The 15,467-nt window shown below is 42.0% G+C and overlaps 3 protein-coding genes across 5 annotated transcripts; 2 read left to right on the forward strand and 1 right to left on the reverse strand.

Annotated features, from left to right (window-relative positions):
* Positions 1-664: 664 nt before the first annotated feature.
* Positions 665-8,224, reverse strand: setd7 (SET domain containing 7, histone lysine methyltransferase). Its single transcript, XM_044126160.1, has 9 exons — positions 8,206-8,224; positions 7,925-8,029; positions 5,509-5,638; positions 4,634-4,835; positions 4,365-4,554; positions 3,870-3,951; positions 3,642-3,759; positions 3,340-3,497; positions 665-1,393 (listed from the first exon to the last, which is right to left on the reverse strand). Exons 2-9 carry the CDS (start codon positions 7,962-7,964, stop codon positions 1,201-1,203), a joined length of 1,113 nt encoding a protein of 370 aa, XP_043982095.1. The 5' UTR covers positions 7,965-8,029; positions 8,206-8,224; the 3' UTR covers positions 665-1,200.
* On the forward strand, positions 7,464-11,462 carry mgst2 (microsomal glutathione S-transferase 2). Of its 2 annotated transcripts, none has more exons than XM_044126161.1 (5): positions 7,464-7,561; positions 8,663-8,744; positions 9,842-9,941; positions 10,579-10,731; positions 10,821-11,462. In XM_044126161.1, exons 2-5 carry the CDS (start codon positions 8,684-8,686, stop codon positions 10,927-10,929), a joined length of 423 nt encoding a protein of 140 aa, XP_043982096.1. In that variant the 5' UTR covers positions 7,464-7,561; positions 8,663-8,683; the 3' UTR covers positions 10,930-11,462. The 2 variants fall into 2 exon arrangements, with proteins under 2 accessions (XP_043982096.1, XP_043982097.1); XM_044126162.1 differs by lacking the exon at positions 7,464-7,561 and adding an exon at positions 8,045-8,170.
* Positions 11,463-11,960: 498 nt separating this feature from the next.
* Positions 11,961-15,405, forward strand: LOC122836557 (short coiled-coil protein B). 2 transcript variants are annotated; one of them, XM_044126163.1, is made up of 4 exons: positions 11,961-12,158; positions 12,570-12,638; positions 12,790-12,870; positions 13,834-15,405. In XM_044126163.1, exons 2-4 carry the CDS (start codon positions 12,633-12,635, stop codon positions 14,026-14,028), a joined length of 282 nt encoding a protein of 93 aa, XP_043982098.1. In that variant the 5' UTR covers positions 11,961-12,158; positions 12,570-12,632; the 3' UTR covers positions 14,029-15,405. The 2 variants fall into 2 exon arrangements, with proteins under 2 accessions (XP_043982098.1, XP_043982099.1); XM_044126164.1 differs by having other exon boundaries at positions 12,002-12,158; positions 13,886-15,405.
* Positions 15,406-15,467: the final 62 nt, after the last annotated feature.

A 15,467-nucleotide genomic window follows, 5' to 3' on the forward strand; every position in this document is an offset into this window, starting at 1 on the left:
CCAATTTTTGAAAAGTCAATATTCTCTGTGTTTTTAGGACTGGCTGAGAGTAGATTTGTTCAGAAAATGGAAAATGTTGCAAATTAATTTCTTTTTTATTCCAGTAAACAACAGTCTATAATATCTATCTGTATTTCTTTGTATCTTCGTGTAAGAAGTGTACAAATATAGCTGCACACAACATGCCAGCAGATGGGACCGAAGCTGGTATCTGAAAGTTCATGATTTGGAAACGGTTTAAAATCTTTGATACAGAAACAAATCTGGCCAACACCAAACAAAGATATTTTCCAACATAATTTAAGATTTCTGAAAATTTAATTTTACTTTTGAAAAAAACTTTGTAACCCTTTATAACCAAATGCACTAAAAATTCTCCAGAATTTTCTTCTAGTGAGCAGAACTGAGGGATCCATAACTAGCAAACCATCTAGAATCTTGAAGCAGCAAAGCAACCAGACCACTATGCTGCCACCACCACCGTTTGGGACCATATGTTCTTCTTCTGAAGTATTTTGGCTTACGTCTAGAAGTTAATTTCGCTTTTAATCTGAAGAATCATAGAACAGCAGGCTAAAAATAAGAGGAACTTTAAGACTTTATCACATATAGACACAATGAGTTTCAGTGAAAGAAAAGAAAATTGAAAAAAGAAGCATTGGAATGGATTTGGTTTGGTTTATTTTGGGGCGTTTCATTATTTGGGGTGTGCAGATTTTGAAAGCTCCACTCTTTCATGTGTAGCAGAAAGTCCACTCATTTCTTCGAAGTCCTTCACAAACATAATTCATGTAACTTTTAATAAATACAATAATCTCTAGCATATTTCACGTCAGGTCAACAGACATGTTAAGGCAATGTAAGTCTGGGCAGGAAGTCAGATCTACTGTACAGATCTACTCTTACAGTAAACACCTAAACAGAGTCCTGTTGTGTAAACTGACCTAATGAAAACATGATGTTTCAGGAGGTTTCCATGACGTCTAGAAGCACCAGTGATGAACATGTGAATCTTAAAACATGAGATGAAGCAGCACTTCCAGTCAGAACAACGACCTCTAAGACCACGTGGTTTCTTGCATAGTTCTTGTGTCACTCTGGTCAAAGCAGTTTGGAAGGTCGGCAGCTGCAGCAGTGTTCCAGGAGTTTTATGAAGTGGCAGCACAAGTTTGGGGAGTTTGGGGGTCTTCCTCTGGGGTTTCAGTGGCTCACAGGAGCTGCCTGTCTTTGTTGGAAAACCTCGAGCTCATGTTTGTACCAATCAGGAACCTCCGGGCCGTTTTTCCCCAACGACTCGTGATCATAACCGTAGGCGACCGTGAGCTCTTCGTCTTTCTGCACAGCTCTCAGTGTTCGAATGCACTTGATCGGTCCAAAACGAGGGTGGACAAACCTGAGCAAAAAGACAGATGTACACACGAAACACAAACTGAAAATGCAAAAAGATCAACGCACTGGAACAATGGGCATTTCTTGGTTGCTATAGATAACAAACCAACATTGTATCTGACATGGATTGCACTTTATAGCAGTTCTATTCCTAGAGAAATGTTGACTGCGGTCTGATCTGGTGTTTGGGTTCTAGACCTCTAAACACTGTTTCAGTCTGGGCCAGTAGGACACAATCATGGGGAGGACAGCTGAGTGGACATGTGTCCACAAGACAGTCATGGACAGGGAGGGGAAGACAACAGTCGTTCCTGAAGGAGCTGCTTGTTCTGAGAGTTTTGTATGTAAACACAGACAAAAAGGTTTTTTCACCATATTCCAATTGTTTGACTCAAGAAACAGAAAACCTCCTTACACGTGGGATGTGCAGTCACAGCTCCACAACACAATTTCAATTTAAGCAGAATATATATATTTAAAGAGGCAGTATTACATGTTTTCCAGCCATATAGTAACATTTTACAGCACAATGTTATTAAAATGCTATACACATAAAATATGACTTGAAAAGAAATGAAGACATTGTAATTTAACACCTTAAAATTATGCCTCTGTCTCTTTAAGAAAGTCCTGGTCTTTCCAACACTCACTTTCAGGAAGTCAAGCCTTCACCAGCTCTGCACTGAGAAGTAGCTCGTATAATGAAATCAGCAGATGTGCCGTTCCACCAGGTGCATGCTAATAGTTCCTGGCTAGTCAGAAGGAGCTGAATGGGGGAGTCATGGGGAAAATCAGTATCTTAAAAAACCTCAGCTCTGAGGAGGAGCTGCGTCTTAAAGGCGGTGCTAGATCTAACCAGGCATTTGGCACACCCGAGTGGTTGCCATAGAGATTAAAAGATTTCTCAGACATGCATGAAAGACAGAAGCATGTGTGTATGTGTCTGATGAGGCAATAAAATTATAATATGACATAAAACTAAAAAAGTTGATTTTGCACAACGCTGCCCCTTTAAATAGCTTCCAGCATCTTTGTGCTTCCTGTGACTTCATCATAAACATCAAACTGAAACTGAAAAAGGCTTCTCTCAGTCATAACTTCTACATTGTTGTACAATGAGCTAGCTCCTAGGTTTGGTGTATTTACTGGTTAGAAGATTATTGGATTTTTTGTTGGATTGGTTGATGACCAATCCACGTTGACCAAACAAAAAAAACAACAACAAACAAACAAAAACAAAAGAAAAAACACATCCGATTCTGAATGAATTGAAGGATGCTGTTAGGTAAATTGTATTACTAGTATTATCAAATATTCGTTGTATCATGTAGCCTTGTAGTTACATTTAGATAATGTTTACTTATATGCTTTTACTCTTTAACTCTTAGTACAAGTAATGTTTCTGTGTGTTGAATAACTTTGATTCCTTCCTGAGGCCTTCCTGCGCGATAGCAGTGACAACCACTCCCAGCAGAGTTTTTTGCCCTGCAAGAAACTCTGCTCTCCTTTGTTTGTTAGATAGCTATAAAGCCGTCGCCTTAAGGACATACAACGTGCCCTGCTCAACCCCATGCCTGAAACAACAATATTCTAGTGTTTAGGTAACCTGTGTCTGGATAGTGATTGTCATTAGCGCTGCAACTATGTGATGAATTGTTTCCCCCGCCCTTTGAGAGTTGCAGCGCCCAATGTGAGAGGGATCCTAAATGCAATAAAAAGAGAGGAGCAGGCATATGTGATTTCAGAGCGGTAGGAGATTGTAACTGAAAGCACATCTCTGTCTGTTCTCCTCGCGAGTACAAGAATCGAACTCTCTTGTCTTTCCTGTGTTTGTTTAATTTGTCTTTAATAGGTATTTAGACCTGACAGATGCATTGCATGTAGTGCCTATCTGATTATGGACCCATATTTTAAAAGTTCACACTCCTCCTTCCCGTCGTTTCTACTTACAGCTCATACTGGCAGTTGGGAGTGAAGGAGTGGTTGGCCTTGTGACCCAGAGAGGCGCAGTACCTCTCCGTCTGATCGAACGGCTGTGGGACGTCGATCACAGTGTCGTCGTCAAGGGAGATGGTGTTTCCATTCAGAGCCCAGTCCCGACTGTCCACCTGACAAAGCAACATCAGTCATTTAGAAATCAGTTTTAATCAATAAATAAAATTTGCTTCATTTTATATCAATTTCCCCTTTTAGATTTTTTGTTTGGTGTTATTCCAATGCATCTTCGTTTCCATAGAAGCAGCGCACCATACCTCAGAATGCGTGATCCGGACTCCGTTATAAAAAGCCATGACGGTACCCGGCTCAGCAGCTGCTTTGGCAAAAAGTCCCTGACCGGCTCCGTTAATCAGAGACTCTGCCACCAACACCCTGACAAAGAGGGAACACACAAGGTTCCGAATGGTTCTGGTTCTGTTCAGGCTCGTTGTAACAACCGTTGTCATTCCACAGTGTGTCATCATCACACGGAGCGGCCCTACCGTTGGCTCTCGTACGGGTCCGGCAGCAGAGCGTGGGTGGCGATGCAGGTGGAGGTGGACTTGTCATAGGAGTAGACGGGACCTGCGGGTCACATGAAGTCATCATGTCACCTGCTCAATCACACCAACATGTCTCTGCAGCACTTCCTGTTTGAGTCCAGGAAGTGTATAACAGCATATACACTTTTTCACATAAATTATTTGTAGAAAACACTAGAAATTAAATAAAGCAGTACAGAAGAGACCTTTTACAAATGACTATGTAAAAAACAAATCTTTCAGAACCACTGAGGAATATTTCACAGAACCAGCTCTGGCTGCAGTTAGAGCTAGGAGTCTTTTCCTCTCCCAGCTTTCTATGTCTAGAGACTGAACGTTTTGCCAATTTCTCTTAGAAAAATAACTCAAGCTCAGTGAAATTAGAGAACGTATGTTCTCTATCTATGGCATGTTTTCATTATGAATGAGTGAAGATGAGATGAGATGAAATCTTACTGTTGGGAGCGATTTGGAAGCGTGGCCTTCCGGTCTGGTTGGAGGTCAGTGTGGCGAGGTGAGCCTCAATGATCTCTCCGTCCACAAAGCTTCCATAGAGAGCTGTGCAACCATCTGGGTAGATGTAGGCTATGGAGCTGCCAGTCATCTCCCCGTCCTCATTGACCTGCCCGAACACGCTGCCCCCGTCCTAACCACAGCAACACAGACACATAAAATGGCTGCTGTCCTTCAGAGTAAAGAACCATTAGTGCACTCAGCTCACTCACAGGATAGTAGATCCAGCACTCCCCACAGCGGATGTTGTCTTTGTACTGACCCTTAAAGACTAGGCGCCCATCTGCGTCCAGCTCCTGAGCTGGCCCGTTGAGTTCACCGTCGACATATGTCCCATGGAGGACACTGCCGTCCTCATGTGTGTACAGCCCCTGGCCCTGCAGACCATCGTCAACGTAGAAACCTTCCAAGGTGCTGCGGACAAAAACACAGACAGCTGCTGTGTGTAGGACAAGGAACGCATCTAAAAGTTGCAGATCTCCGGCCCTCGAGGAGAGGAGTTAGAAACCACTGCTACAGAGGATAGAACTGGTCTTTCAGTGTTCAAGTTATTCTGTCTTCAGGACAAAGCCATTTAAGCAGTTCCTGTTGGCACCAACTAGAGCTGGACGATACGACCTAAAATTGACAGTTTGGAATAATTTCTACTTATTCGAGATTGGGACTCTGGGACAACAGGTTCAGAAGGAACCCCAGACATCTGTCTCCTCCAACTCATTCTGGGGGAACCCAAGGTCTTAGACTTGATAGTCCAGTTTTCAAGTGTGAAAACTTAACTATAGCTTAGGACATTGGACTATCAAGTTTGAAAACTTGATGGTCCTGTGCCCTGCGCTACAGTTAATTTGCTGCTTTTGGAATGATCTCCGGTACACTTGAATTGACCTGCACAAGAATTCACTTGAAACAAACAGAATATTGTTTTTTAGAAGGAACAGAGTTTGCATCAGAGTTGGATTGTGCATTCACACTTCCTCAAGTGAACCAGTCTTTCTGGGCAAACGGACTTGGGTTTGATTAAAGCAGACTAAACAGGGCTGGTGTTAATGCCCCCTTAGTGAAGCTCCATGATACAGTGAGTCACTACCTTCCATCAAAGAAGAAGAACTTCCCCTTCCCATTCTTCTCTCCGTGGGTGAAGTGTCCTTCGAAGCGATCACTGGAGGAATAGGTGACTGTGCAGACACCATGGGGCTGGCCATCTTCATCCAACGGGCCTACACATAAACAGGTTCTGGTTGATTGGGCTCAACTGTTTTTTCTGTATGTATGTGTATGTATGTATATATATATATATATATATATATATATATATATATATATATATATATATATATATATATATATATATATATATACACAGTGTTGGGTAAGTTACTTTAAAAATGTAATCCGTTACAGTTACAAGTTACCTTGTTTAAAATGTAATTGTAGTGTAACTTTTTTGATTACTTTTAAAAAGTAATGTAACTAATTACTTTTGATTACTTTGAGGATTTAATGAGTATTGACCCAGGTTCAACATTTTATTTTTCTTAGTGCACTGCAGGTTAGTGCACCGCCACAGGCAGTGCAATAATATGATTCTGCATTATCTGTTTCTCTCAGGTTAGCCATAAAAGGCTAATGTTCATTAGCATTAGCCTTTTAGCTTAAATAAGCTATTACCTATTTTTCTGCCATGTTTAGTATACTAAACCATGTTTAGCCATGTTTAGTATACTGAATGGAGTAAGTAAATTATAGAGAACATTCTAATGATGTTTTTAGGCTGAAAGTATTTAGGCTTACATTAGCATTTTGGTCAATTTCAGCTCATACACTCATTTTAACATACTAAATGGTGCACGTCCAGCTTACTTAACATACTTGTGACTTTCCAGAAGCTAATGACTACTATTTAGCTAAGTTAGCATTGATGCTAATTTTTAGCATCAGAACCCTGGGTCCAAACCAACGGGCACACTTTGGCAGGCCCCTGTTAAATTTCTTCAGGAATTTTCTAGTTTACTTTATGTTCATGAAAACCATAACACTAGCACATTGCATACAATGTCTCATGGGAAAGAATAGATTCCAACGTTTGTCATGCATCAACACCAAACAGTCAAATATTCGTAAAACATTTTCATATTCACAGATGTAAATGTAAAGCAGTGCATAAATGTTACAGAAGAGGGTACTACTGTTTTCTGTAATTGCTGGTATTACCACAATTCCGAGATGTTTGTCCTGCCGGGGACACCGTAGTGCAGGGGATTTTTGCGCGCGACCTGCTGTATTCCTTACAGTGTTTACTGCCTGTAAGGTAAGCAGCAGCTCCGCTAGCCCGGTGTAAAATATACATTGCGTTGGTATGCCGATCTTTTTTTCTGTTTGTTCAGTGTGCCAGTTGTCTGCAGATTGCATCTTGTTTTGTAAAGGGAAAATTGTTAAATCCTGACAGTCTGTTTACTGCCTGTAAAGTGGATGAAATAAAGGCGCGAAAGTCTCCCCTCCACGAAGAGCCCTGTGTCCGATTCCTCTCCTGCACCGAACACACCCCACTTTCACGAAAAGAAACACAACGCAGAGTCCATAGGGTGTCTTCCGCCAGCTGTAGGTCTGAAGAGGGAGAGCCTGGGTTACATAAATGAAATGCTCCTTTAATTTCTAGTGTTGGAAGGCTGTCATTTTTGATGCGCTGCTTGAGCTGAAATGGAACCGTCCGCTCGCTTGCTGTTCCTCCAGGAGGCTCCACCAGCACAGGATGGAACATCAGAGTGGCATTGCGGCTATGATAGAGACAAGGAGCCGTAGCGGGAAACGGCGATAAAGGGCGCAAAGCAATAAAAATATCATTACATATTTCGCAAAGGTTTTTGTTTTTATTTTTTTTAAATGTAACTAAATTTGTAATTCTTAATATTTTCGGAAGTAACTGTAACTGGATTACATATTTTCTCATTGTAACTGTAACGGATTACAGTTACTCTTTTTTGTAATTAAATTACGTAACGTCGTTACATGTAATCCGTTACTACCCAACACTATATATATGGCGTTTTTTCTACATTCCATGTTCTGATCCTACAACTGCTGTAGTTTTACTGGCTTACTACTCACTCAACCCGGCAACTGGAGCTTCTATAAACTCAGAGGTAACTTTCTGTCAACTCTTAAAAAAAAACAAACTATCCAACCTTTCCTGCATGACTCCTGTTCAACAGACACACCGGCTGTTAAAAGCCCCACTGCGTTCAGCGGCGAGGAATCAAACACACTGCATCGTGTTAAACTTCCGCCGGCTGCGGAGCTCTGACGGCCCCCACGCCGCTTTCAGCTGCCTCTCGCGCGGATCGCTGTCACAACTACAGCCCCTGGCGCTCCCCGCTACAAAGCGGGCCCAGAGTCAGAGCGCCTCGTGGAGGCTCTGGTCTGACACGTTTAGCAGGGAAAGCGGGATCAAAGCCCTCCTTCATCACATTCTCCCCCTGAACAGCCAGTGTTGCAGCGGTACAAACCTTCCACCACCTCCTCCACGCTTTCATCGTCGCTGTCCATGCCGCCGCGGGAGGAAGCCGGCTGATCACTGCACGCAATCCCAGCCCTGCGCTGTCACCCGTGGGCTGCCGTGGGGCGTGGTAACACATGCCACCTATTAGACACTCTGTACTGGTTAACTGTTGACTTGAACTCGTTTTTTAAAATCTCCAGTAGAGGAATCCTGGCAGAACTGCCAAAAAGGTTCCTGCAGACAGATCAAACAGGTAGCAATGGCAGAAAGAAACGATAAAAAACTCACACCATGCTTCACTGAGAAAACGTTCTCACATTTTTTTTCTTCATAGAGTAGGGTGACCAGATTTGGGTTTCTGAAAAGGAGGACACTTCTTTTTTTGTTTGGGGGGGGGGTAGAATCGGCGGACACGCATGTGCTACCTGGAATGGAGTAGTGGATCGGAGTGGCAATGTAATCACAATGCACTGTAAGCTATGTAATGTGTTTTGAGGCAGTTGACCAAAATCCCGGACGATTTTGAAATTCCCCCCGGACATTTTTTTAGGTCTGAAAAGTAGGACATGTCCGGGAAAAAGAGGACGTCTGGTCACCCTATCATAGGGCCCAAACAAAAATATGGAATTGAGAATCCAGTCCCTATTTTACAGAGGCAGGGCATGGCAGAGCTTTACTGTACAGACATGTTTGGACACACAGTGGGATGGCTTTAAGTCTTTAACCAGAAAGTTTCTCCTAACAGTTGAATAAAGTTCCGTCTGCAATGGCAACAGATTCCCCTCTTCTCCTGGCTGCGGTGACCCTTCTATCTGCCTTCCAGATGGGTGAATATTAACTGATATTAAATGAAATATCCTTATACAAGTACTAGTGTAACCATAACACTACTTTTGCCTAGTTTTATATGTTTGCAGTTAGAACTGTATTGAGTTTTAGCCCCTGTTGTCAGTGTGGACCTGTGGGGTGAATGACCCCAGGCATGACCATATTGTAGTTCCCATCGGCATGCTTTGGATTTTGGAATATTAATTTTAGATGCACTCTTCTTACTTATGTGTTTTGAAAAATAAAATGCTTTCATCACGGCTTACTATAGTTGATGTGAGGAGCAGCTAAATTGGACCATGAAAGTCAAACTTCATGGTCCAATGAAGACCATGATCCCCAAGTCACAATTATGGGGTCATAATTGTGACTTGGGGATCACAACTCCAACTACCCCCAAATCCGACTTTGGAGCATGTTGCAGTTATTTTTTCCAACTGGAAAGTCAAAATTTCCCAGTTCCGATTACAATTGGAAAGCATCATTAATCTGATTGTTTTCAAAGTACCTGCTCTCTGAATTGTCATAGCGATATGCGACGATTTAATCTGACTTTTACGTCATTGCTGTGTGACATGCATCATAATTCTGCACCAGAAGACGCCCGATGAAGTTGGAGTCGCAAAATGTTCAGATACAAATCTGATTACAGTTGTAGTAGCATAAGGACCACGCAAAAAAAAAAAAAAGAAATTTGATTTCCTCTGATTATTTTACAGGTCATTGCTTTCTAAAACGGTGATTCATTCAAAAGGCTGGAATGGTTCAAACTGGAGAACAATGGAGGTCATTCAGTCGACTGGATGCCATTAACAGAAACTGTCCGCTGAACAATAGGATGGGGAGCTGGTGTTTACTAGCATGTCTAATGCCAACATAATGATGATGATAACACCGCTGTGCTTTACTGTTTTACCCAGCCAATAATTAGACTCAAGAGGTTCCTTACTATCTATACATTTTGACAGGATTCTAACATTTTAAAAGTAAAATTTCATAAAATATGTAACCATGAGGCACTCTAAATGCCTGCAAATATTTAGCATTTTGAATTATTAACAAAAGGTTGCTTCCTACCATCACTGTGTTCACTCAGGGTACCTGGCCCGCAGAGTTGGATTGTCTAGAATGGCTCACAAGATCCTCCCTCCTGTAGTCTCCGGTCCTCCAGAGTTTGAACGAACTTTTCGTGCGCAGTAAGTCAGCTGCCTGTACAGATTAAAATTTAATGTGCTAACTTTGGAAAATAGGGAAGAGACTTACCAAATTACGGTGACTTTGAAGAGAAAGTGAAAAATTCTGTTGACCTTTTTTGTGTTTTGTGAGTATTTATGGTTGTGGGATGTCATAATTTTCCAGAAACCTTTTTGTTTTGGCTCCATGTTTACTTAATAATCCAGTCCTCGAGTGCCACTGCCCTTAAACTCTGATTCATCCAAAAGTTGAATTTAGATAATGTTGTCCTGGAAACCAAGTTTTCCAGAACAACCGCAAACTTCAATCTTTGTACAGTTACCTCCTAAGCACCAGTCATGCTTGGAACCTTTTAGACAGAAACTGTTAGCTTCTGGCGATGGCAATAATAACCTCAAAAGAGTGTGCAACCATCATCTGCTTCCATCAAACTGGTCTCACATGCTGACGGAGAGAAGCTCTGTCTGGAGTGTCCAGACCGGTTAGTTGGTGCCACATTTGAGAAATTTCATAACGATTTTAGTTGATGGATCACCTCAAAGTACAATGGGGAAAACAAGTATTTGACACACCAGCTCTAATGTCACCTCTAATGAGCGAACCTGCAGACATTCCTACATCAGTTTTGTGTGTTTGCAGTCAGAACTGTGTGGAGTTCTACCCCCTGTTCTTGGTGAGTCTGTGGACCTGTGGGATGTTCTTCAGCGAGGTGCTAGCTGCAGCAACAGGTTTGGTCTACATGGTGGCCAGGCAGCTCTACTTCAACGGCTACACCGAGTCCACCAAGAAAAGGTTACCCGGCCTCATTGTCTGTCCTAAGAACAAAGCATGTACAGATGTCAGGAGAGCATTGTGATCAGTGAGCGGTGTCTGCTCTGCAGGTTACCCGGCTTTCACCTGACCCTGGCTGCACTTCTCACCCTGTCCGTTCTGGCTGTGGTTGGAATAACGCGTGGACTCCTGGACAAGTACTTTTACACAACTATCTGAAGATTTACATCTGTTTTATGTGAAGAAGAAAAGGATTGCAAACATTGTTTTTATGCACATAACAAGCCTGTGTTCTCCAAGTGAATAATCTGTAGACAGAAGCTGTTCTGGTTCATCTGAGTAATTATCAGTAATTGTCTAAAAGTGGTTTCTGACCAGTTTCTGCTGCTGCTGGGTTCTGAATGAGGGCGCACCGGTTGCAGTTTTCTGGCCGATTGTTGATCTTTAAAAAGTCTGCCATGTCGATTCTGATTTTGGCCAGAGCCAATTTTTTTTGTCTGAAATGTTGCTAAATATAGCAAAACGTTGTTGAAGTGGTAAACAGTGGAGTGACTATTGTTGACTGGGAATGTGCAGACATGACCTGGTGGATGGGTGCAAAACTAAACCCTTCAGTTTGGTGGATAAGATTGGCTTCACAGTTAAGTATTGGCCTATCACAATCTTTCAAAATTAAGTTTTATAGAGTGTAACTGACAAATTCGTATTAAAGTCAACTTTGTCAAAACCAATAAAGTTTTTTTCCCTCCTCATCCAAGTATGTATTCTCATTTGAATTTTAATTATTGCTGTTAAAACATGATTCATACCCCTGGCAATTTTTAAATTCCTTTCATTCAGTGAAGACGTCTCTTTAATTCTGTCTGGAAATGAGACAGTCTTCTGTTAAAGGTAACAGTGTAAATGGATTGTAAGTTTAGAAAATAAAGTCTTTATTTAAATTTTGTTATCATGCATTAATACTAGTGGTGGGACTTTACTAGAATTTTTTGTTAAGTTAATTGCAGGGTTTGTAATTAATTAGGTTTTAAAAGAAGATTACATGTTGACAAAATAAGTAACATTTTCAATTCAAAAATCCATTTTGCAGTTCTTGAGTTCAACAAGAGTATTTATTGTATTTGTTCTGTTATTCAACCATCAGATTGGTGCAAAGTGCTATTCTACCCATTCAGTCTGTGCTGCTGCAACATGTTAACACTGTGGGCAAGAATTACTTGAATACCAGAAACACACACACACCCAAAAAAATTTTTTGTGTGTGAAATGCACCACCATTTCAATTCGTGGTGGTACATCGCCCTCCAGCGGCTAAGTTGTGTATAACTTGTGTTGTCTAAATCAAACAGATGGTCTCAAACACCAGCTAAGCTAACACGTACCAAGCGTAAAATTTTCTTTCGACGCTTCGCAGTTTAGCGCAGCGCTTCTTCTTTTCCCGTCATAAGGTAGGTTTTCTGGCCACGGCTACAACAGAGGACATGTTGGTTTGTTGTCACTGATGCTAAGCAGCCTGCAGCTAGCCTGTTAGCATGCTCACAGCTAGTTAGCAGCAGCAGGCAAAGCCCTGGCAGCTGCCCTCTTATTTAGCCTCGGCTACCAGGGAAGCCAACAGCTTTCAGACAGCGGGTTTTTAAAGGATGGTGACCGAGTTAGCTTGTAGACTGTCGGTCTACAATAGCACAATATTTAGTTAAATAACCCCTGTTTGTGTCAAGTTTTTAAAAAATATACTAACAGCAGTGATTTAACGGCATTTGGTGTCGTATTTAAATCACACCGGAGACAATTCTTCACAGATCTGCTCCAACTGTAAACTCCAACTCTTTGTTAATGGTTTATCTGAATGTGTGCTCCAGTGTCTCTGAGAGTCGCAGCCCTGCATTCCAAAAAGGAAGACGAGTACTTCACCATGAGCTCAGATGATGGTGAGAGAGCACACGCACACGCACACGCACACGCACACGCACACGCACACGCACACGCACACGCACACGCACACGCACACGCACACGCACAGTCTATATTAAGCTGAATGTAAAGAAATCAGTGTGTGAGTAAACTGCTTCATGGCTGCAGGTGACCTGGAGAACCAGGCTGAGCTGGAGGAGAAGACCAGGCTCATCAACCAGGTGCTGGAGCTCCAGCACACCTTGGAGGGTGAGAACGTTTCCTTGCACTCACTGCTAACTCAGGACAGTACCATGAGAACTGACACACCCACTCTGAGATTATAAATCCACATGGTCCACTCCTGGTAACATTACCTGAATTCTGAGTGCAAGTGGTTCTGGTTGGTCAGTTATTCTTGGAGTATTATTCCACATTTGTGTGGATCAGCCAGGAGGAAGTGAGGAGTGGTGAGCTGACCGTGATCTGGATGGTGGCAGGCAGCAGCAAACAACGAAACGTGATCCAAACTCCAAAACACAATAATACAAAACAAATCAACAGAAAAACAAAGCAAAACAAAAAAAAGGCTGCAGTCCCAGGAAACAGGATCCAGGGAGAAAATACTGTGATTAGTAGAAATGGCTGACAGAAGAGCTCCTGACCACTAGGGGGAGTCAACCAACAAATCACCTGGGATCAGACTCTGTAAAGATGGAAAGTAGAAAAGGTGCACTAGTCTTATTGAAATGCAATCTTAGACAATATTCTAGAACAGCAGGATATTTATGTAGATAATATTAGCTAGACTGCCCCTAGTGGTATTGGGGGTCTGCAGTTTTTCATGTTTCCATTTGTTGAAGCCATTTGCCCATTTTTTCCCTCCTTTTCTTTTATTTCCTGTGGTTGCAGTGTTTTCCTGTTCTGTTATTGTTTGTGTGTTTTGGAGTTTCCCTCATCCATGTGTGTGCAGCAGTTTGCTGAGCGTTTGCTCCTGTCGGCCGTCATTGATCTGAGTTTATTTATAAAGATCACATTCTGGCTAATATGCAACCTGGAAATGATCATAAGATGTGTTTTTAATCCAGGTGATATCGCAAAGCACATTAATCAGTTATATTTTTGTAACTCAAAATCTTTTCCTCTTCTGAATCAGTGCAGCTACTTTCACTATATTTGCACATTTCCACCTGACCTTGTTTCCTACCTTAGTCCACATTTTTCTCCTGTAAGGCAAAAACCTTGCAGACTGACGTCCTGGACCTGGACCATGTGTGTGTTGCAGACCTGTCTGCCCGGGTGGATGCAGTGAAGGAGGAGAACCTGAAGTTGAAGTCGGAGAACCAGGTTCTGGGCCAGTACATCGAGAACCTCATGTCTGCCTCTAGTGTCTTCCAGACGACCGACACCAAGAGTAAACGGAAGTAGGCAGAACTTCTGACATCACTGAGCCCAGTCGGACCCGGAAACACCGCAGCGTCTGGCCTCATGGACTCTTTAATAATGTCTAGTCTGGGACATAAAGCCAAGCCTGAATGTAAATATTGGTATTTATCTTCACTTGACCACTAGGGGGCAATGTTTAAAGGTTCTGGAGACGTCAAACACATAAGCTGGTTGGAAGGAGGAGGAGTCAGCCACAAGATCAGCAGGGGATTGGATGAATCATGTTATGATGTAATGAACTGTCATTTCTCAGTATTTTAGTGACTTTTTTTTCCTAGCATAGATTTCAAAACAGAGGTTGATCCGTTTACACAATTATGCTAACTGTTTTTTCAAACACAGGTGGAATTTAGGAAATCCAATCCATTTTTAATACCTGAAACACTCAAATTGTAAATACTGTGTTATAACCAAGATAATGACATCACTTGGTAAATTACACATTTGCTACATAATGTAGTTACAAAGCAGAAAAAAGACGGGATAAAAATAAAACTCATCTTTATGGCTGCTTTCAAAAATCTGCAGAGTTCATCTCATATGAGAAAGATGTAGGACTGCTACTAATGACTATTTTAGTAATCGATTAATCTATTAATTATTCTGATGATTAATCAGACAAAAAATTGGCAATTTGTCAACATTTATAATGGCGCTTTTATCTTAAATTTAAAATGTATGCATATTGTACAGCATGTTGTTTTTATAACCATATTAACTTTTCTTGAGTCTGTAACTTCTAGTTAACGTTTTTTCAATAACCGATTAATCACAATCAGTCCAGTTAATCGTTTCAGTCCTAGAGAAATATCAATGGCAGAAAATCAACTGAAGATGCTGCGTAGCTGCTGAGGTGAGTGCAGTCGGACAGCCTGTTTTCTTCATGCTGTCTGAGCAGAGCGGCTCGGTCCGTTGGTTCCACAGTACCAGCTGCTCGCTCTGAAAGCACACAGCCTGAGATCTGCCCACATCATCCTGACGGTCTGCAGAGCGCTGCGGCTCCAGTGTTTGGAAGCGCAGGTTTATCTGCTGGTGTCTCCACTCTGCTGCCGGACACCAGGAGAAACAACACTGCCCTCTGGTGGTCACGCATTCCATTACGTTCTGTTGTCTGAAACATGGAGCCTCTGTCCGTGTTCAGGAACCGTCAGTGAGTCAGTATTAGTTCTGTTGTCCAGGTGAAGCAGTCAATGTTTCCCGCTGCGCTCAGTAACGTCTCTGTCTGTGCTTCTTGTGACTGGCAGCCATGTTGGATTAAAGCATCCAGACTCTGAGGTCATCCTCCCTGTTGTGCTTGTGGAATGTTTTTATTATTTCTAATATTGACTGAATAAAGTTGTGATGATTGTTTCTGATGAACACTTGTCAGGCTGTTTTTGTGGATTTAAGAAAACATCAGACTGATGGTACTGATGGTTTGA

Source organism: Gambusia affinis, linkage group LG09 (assembly GCF_019740435.1).
Source record: "Gambusia affinis linkage group LG09, SWU_Gaff_1.0, whole genome shotgun sequence".
NCBI lineage: Eukaryota > Metazoa > Chordata > Actinopteri > Cyprinodontiformes > Poeciliidae > Gambusia > Gambusia affinis.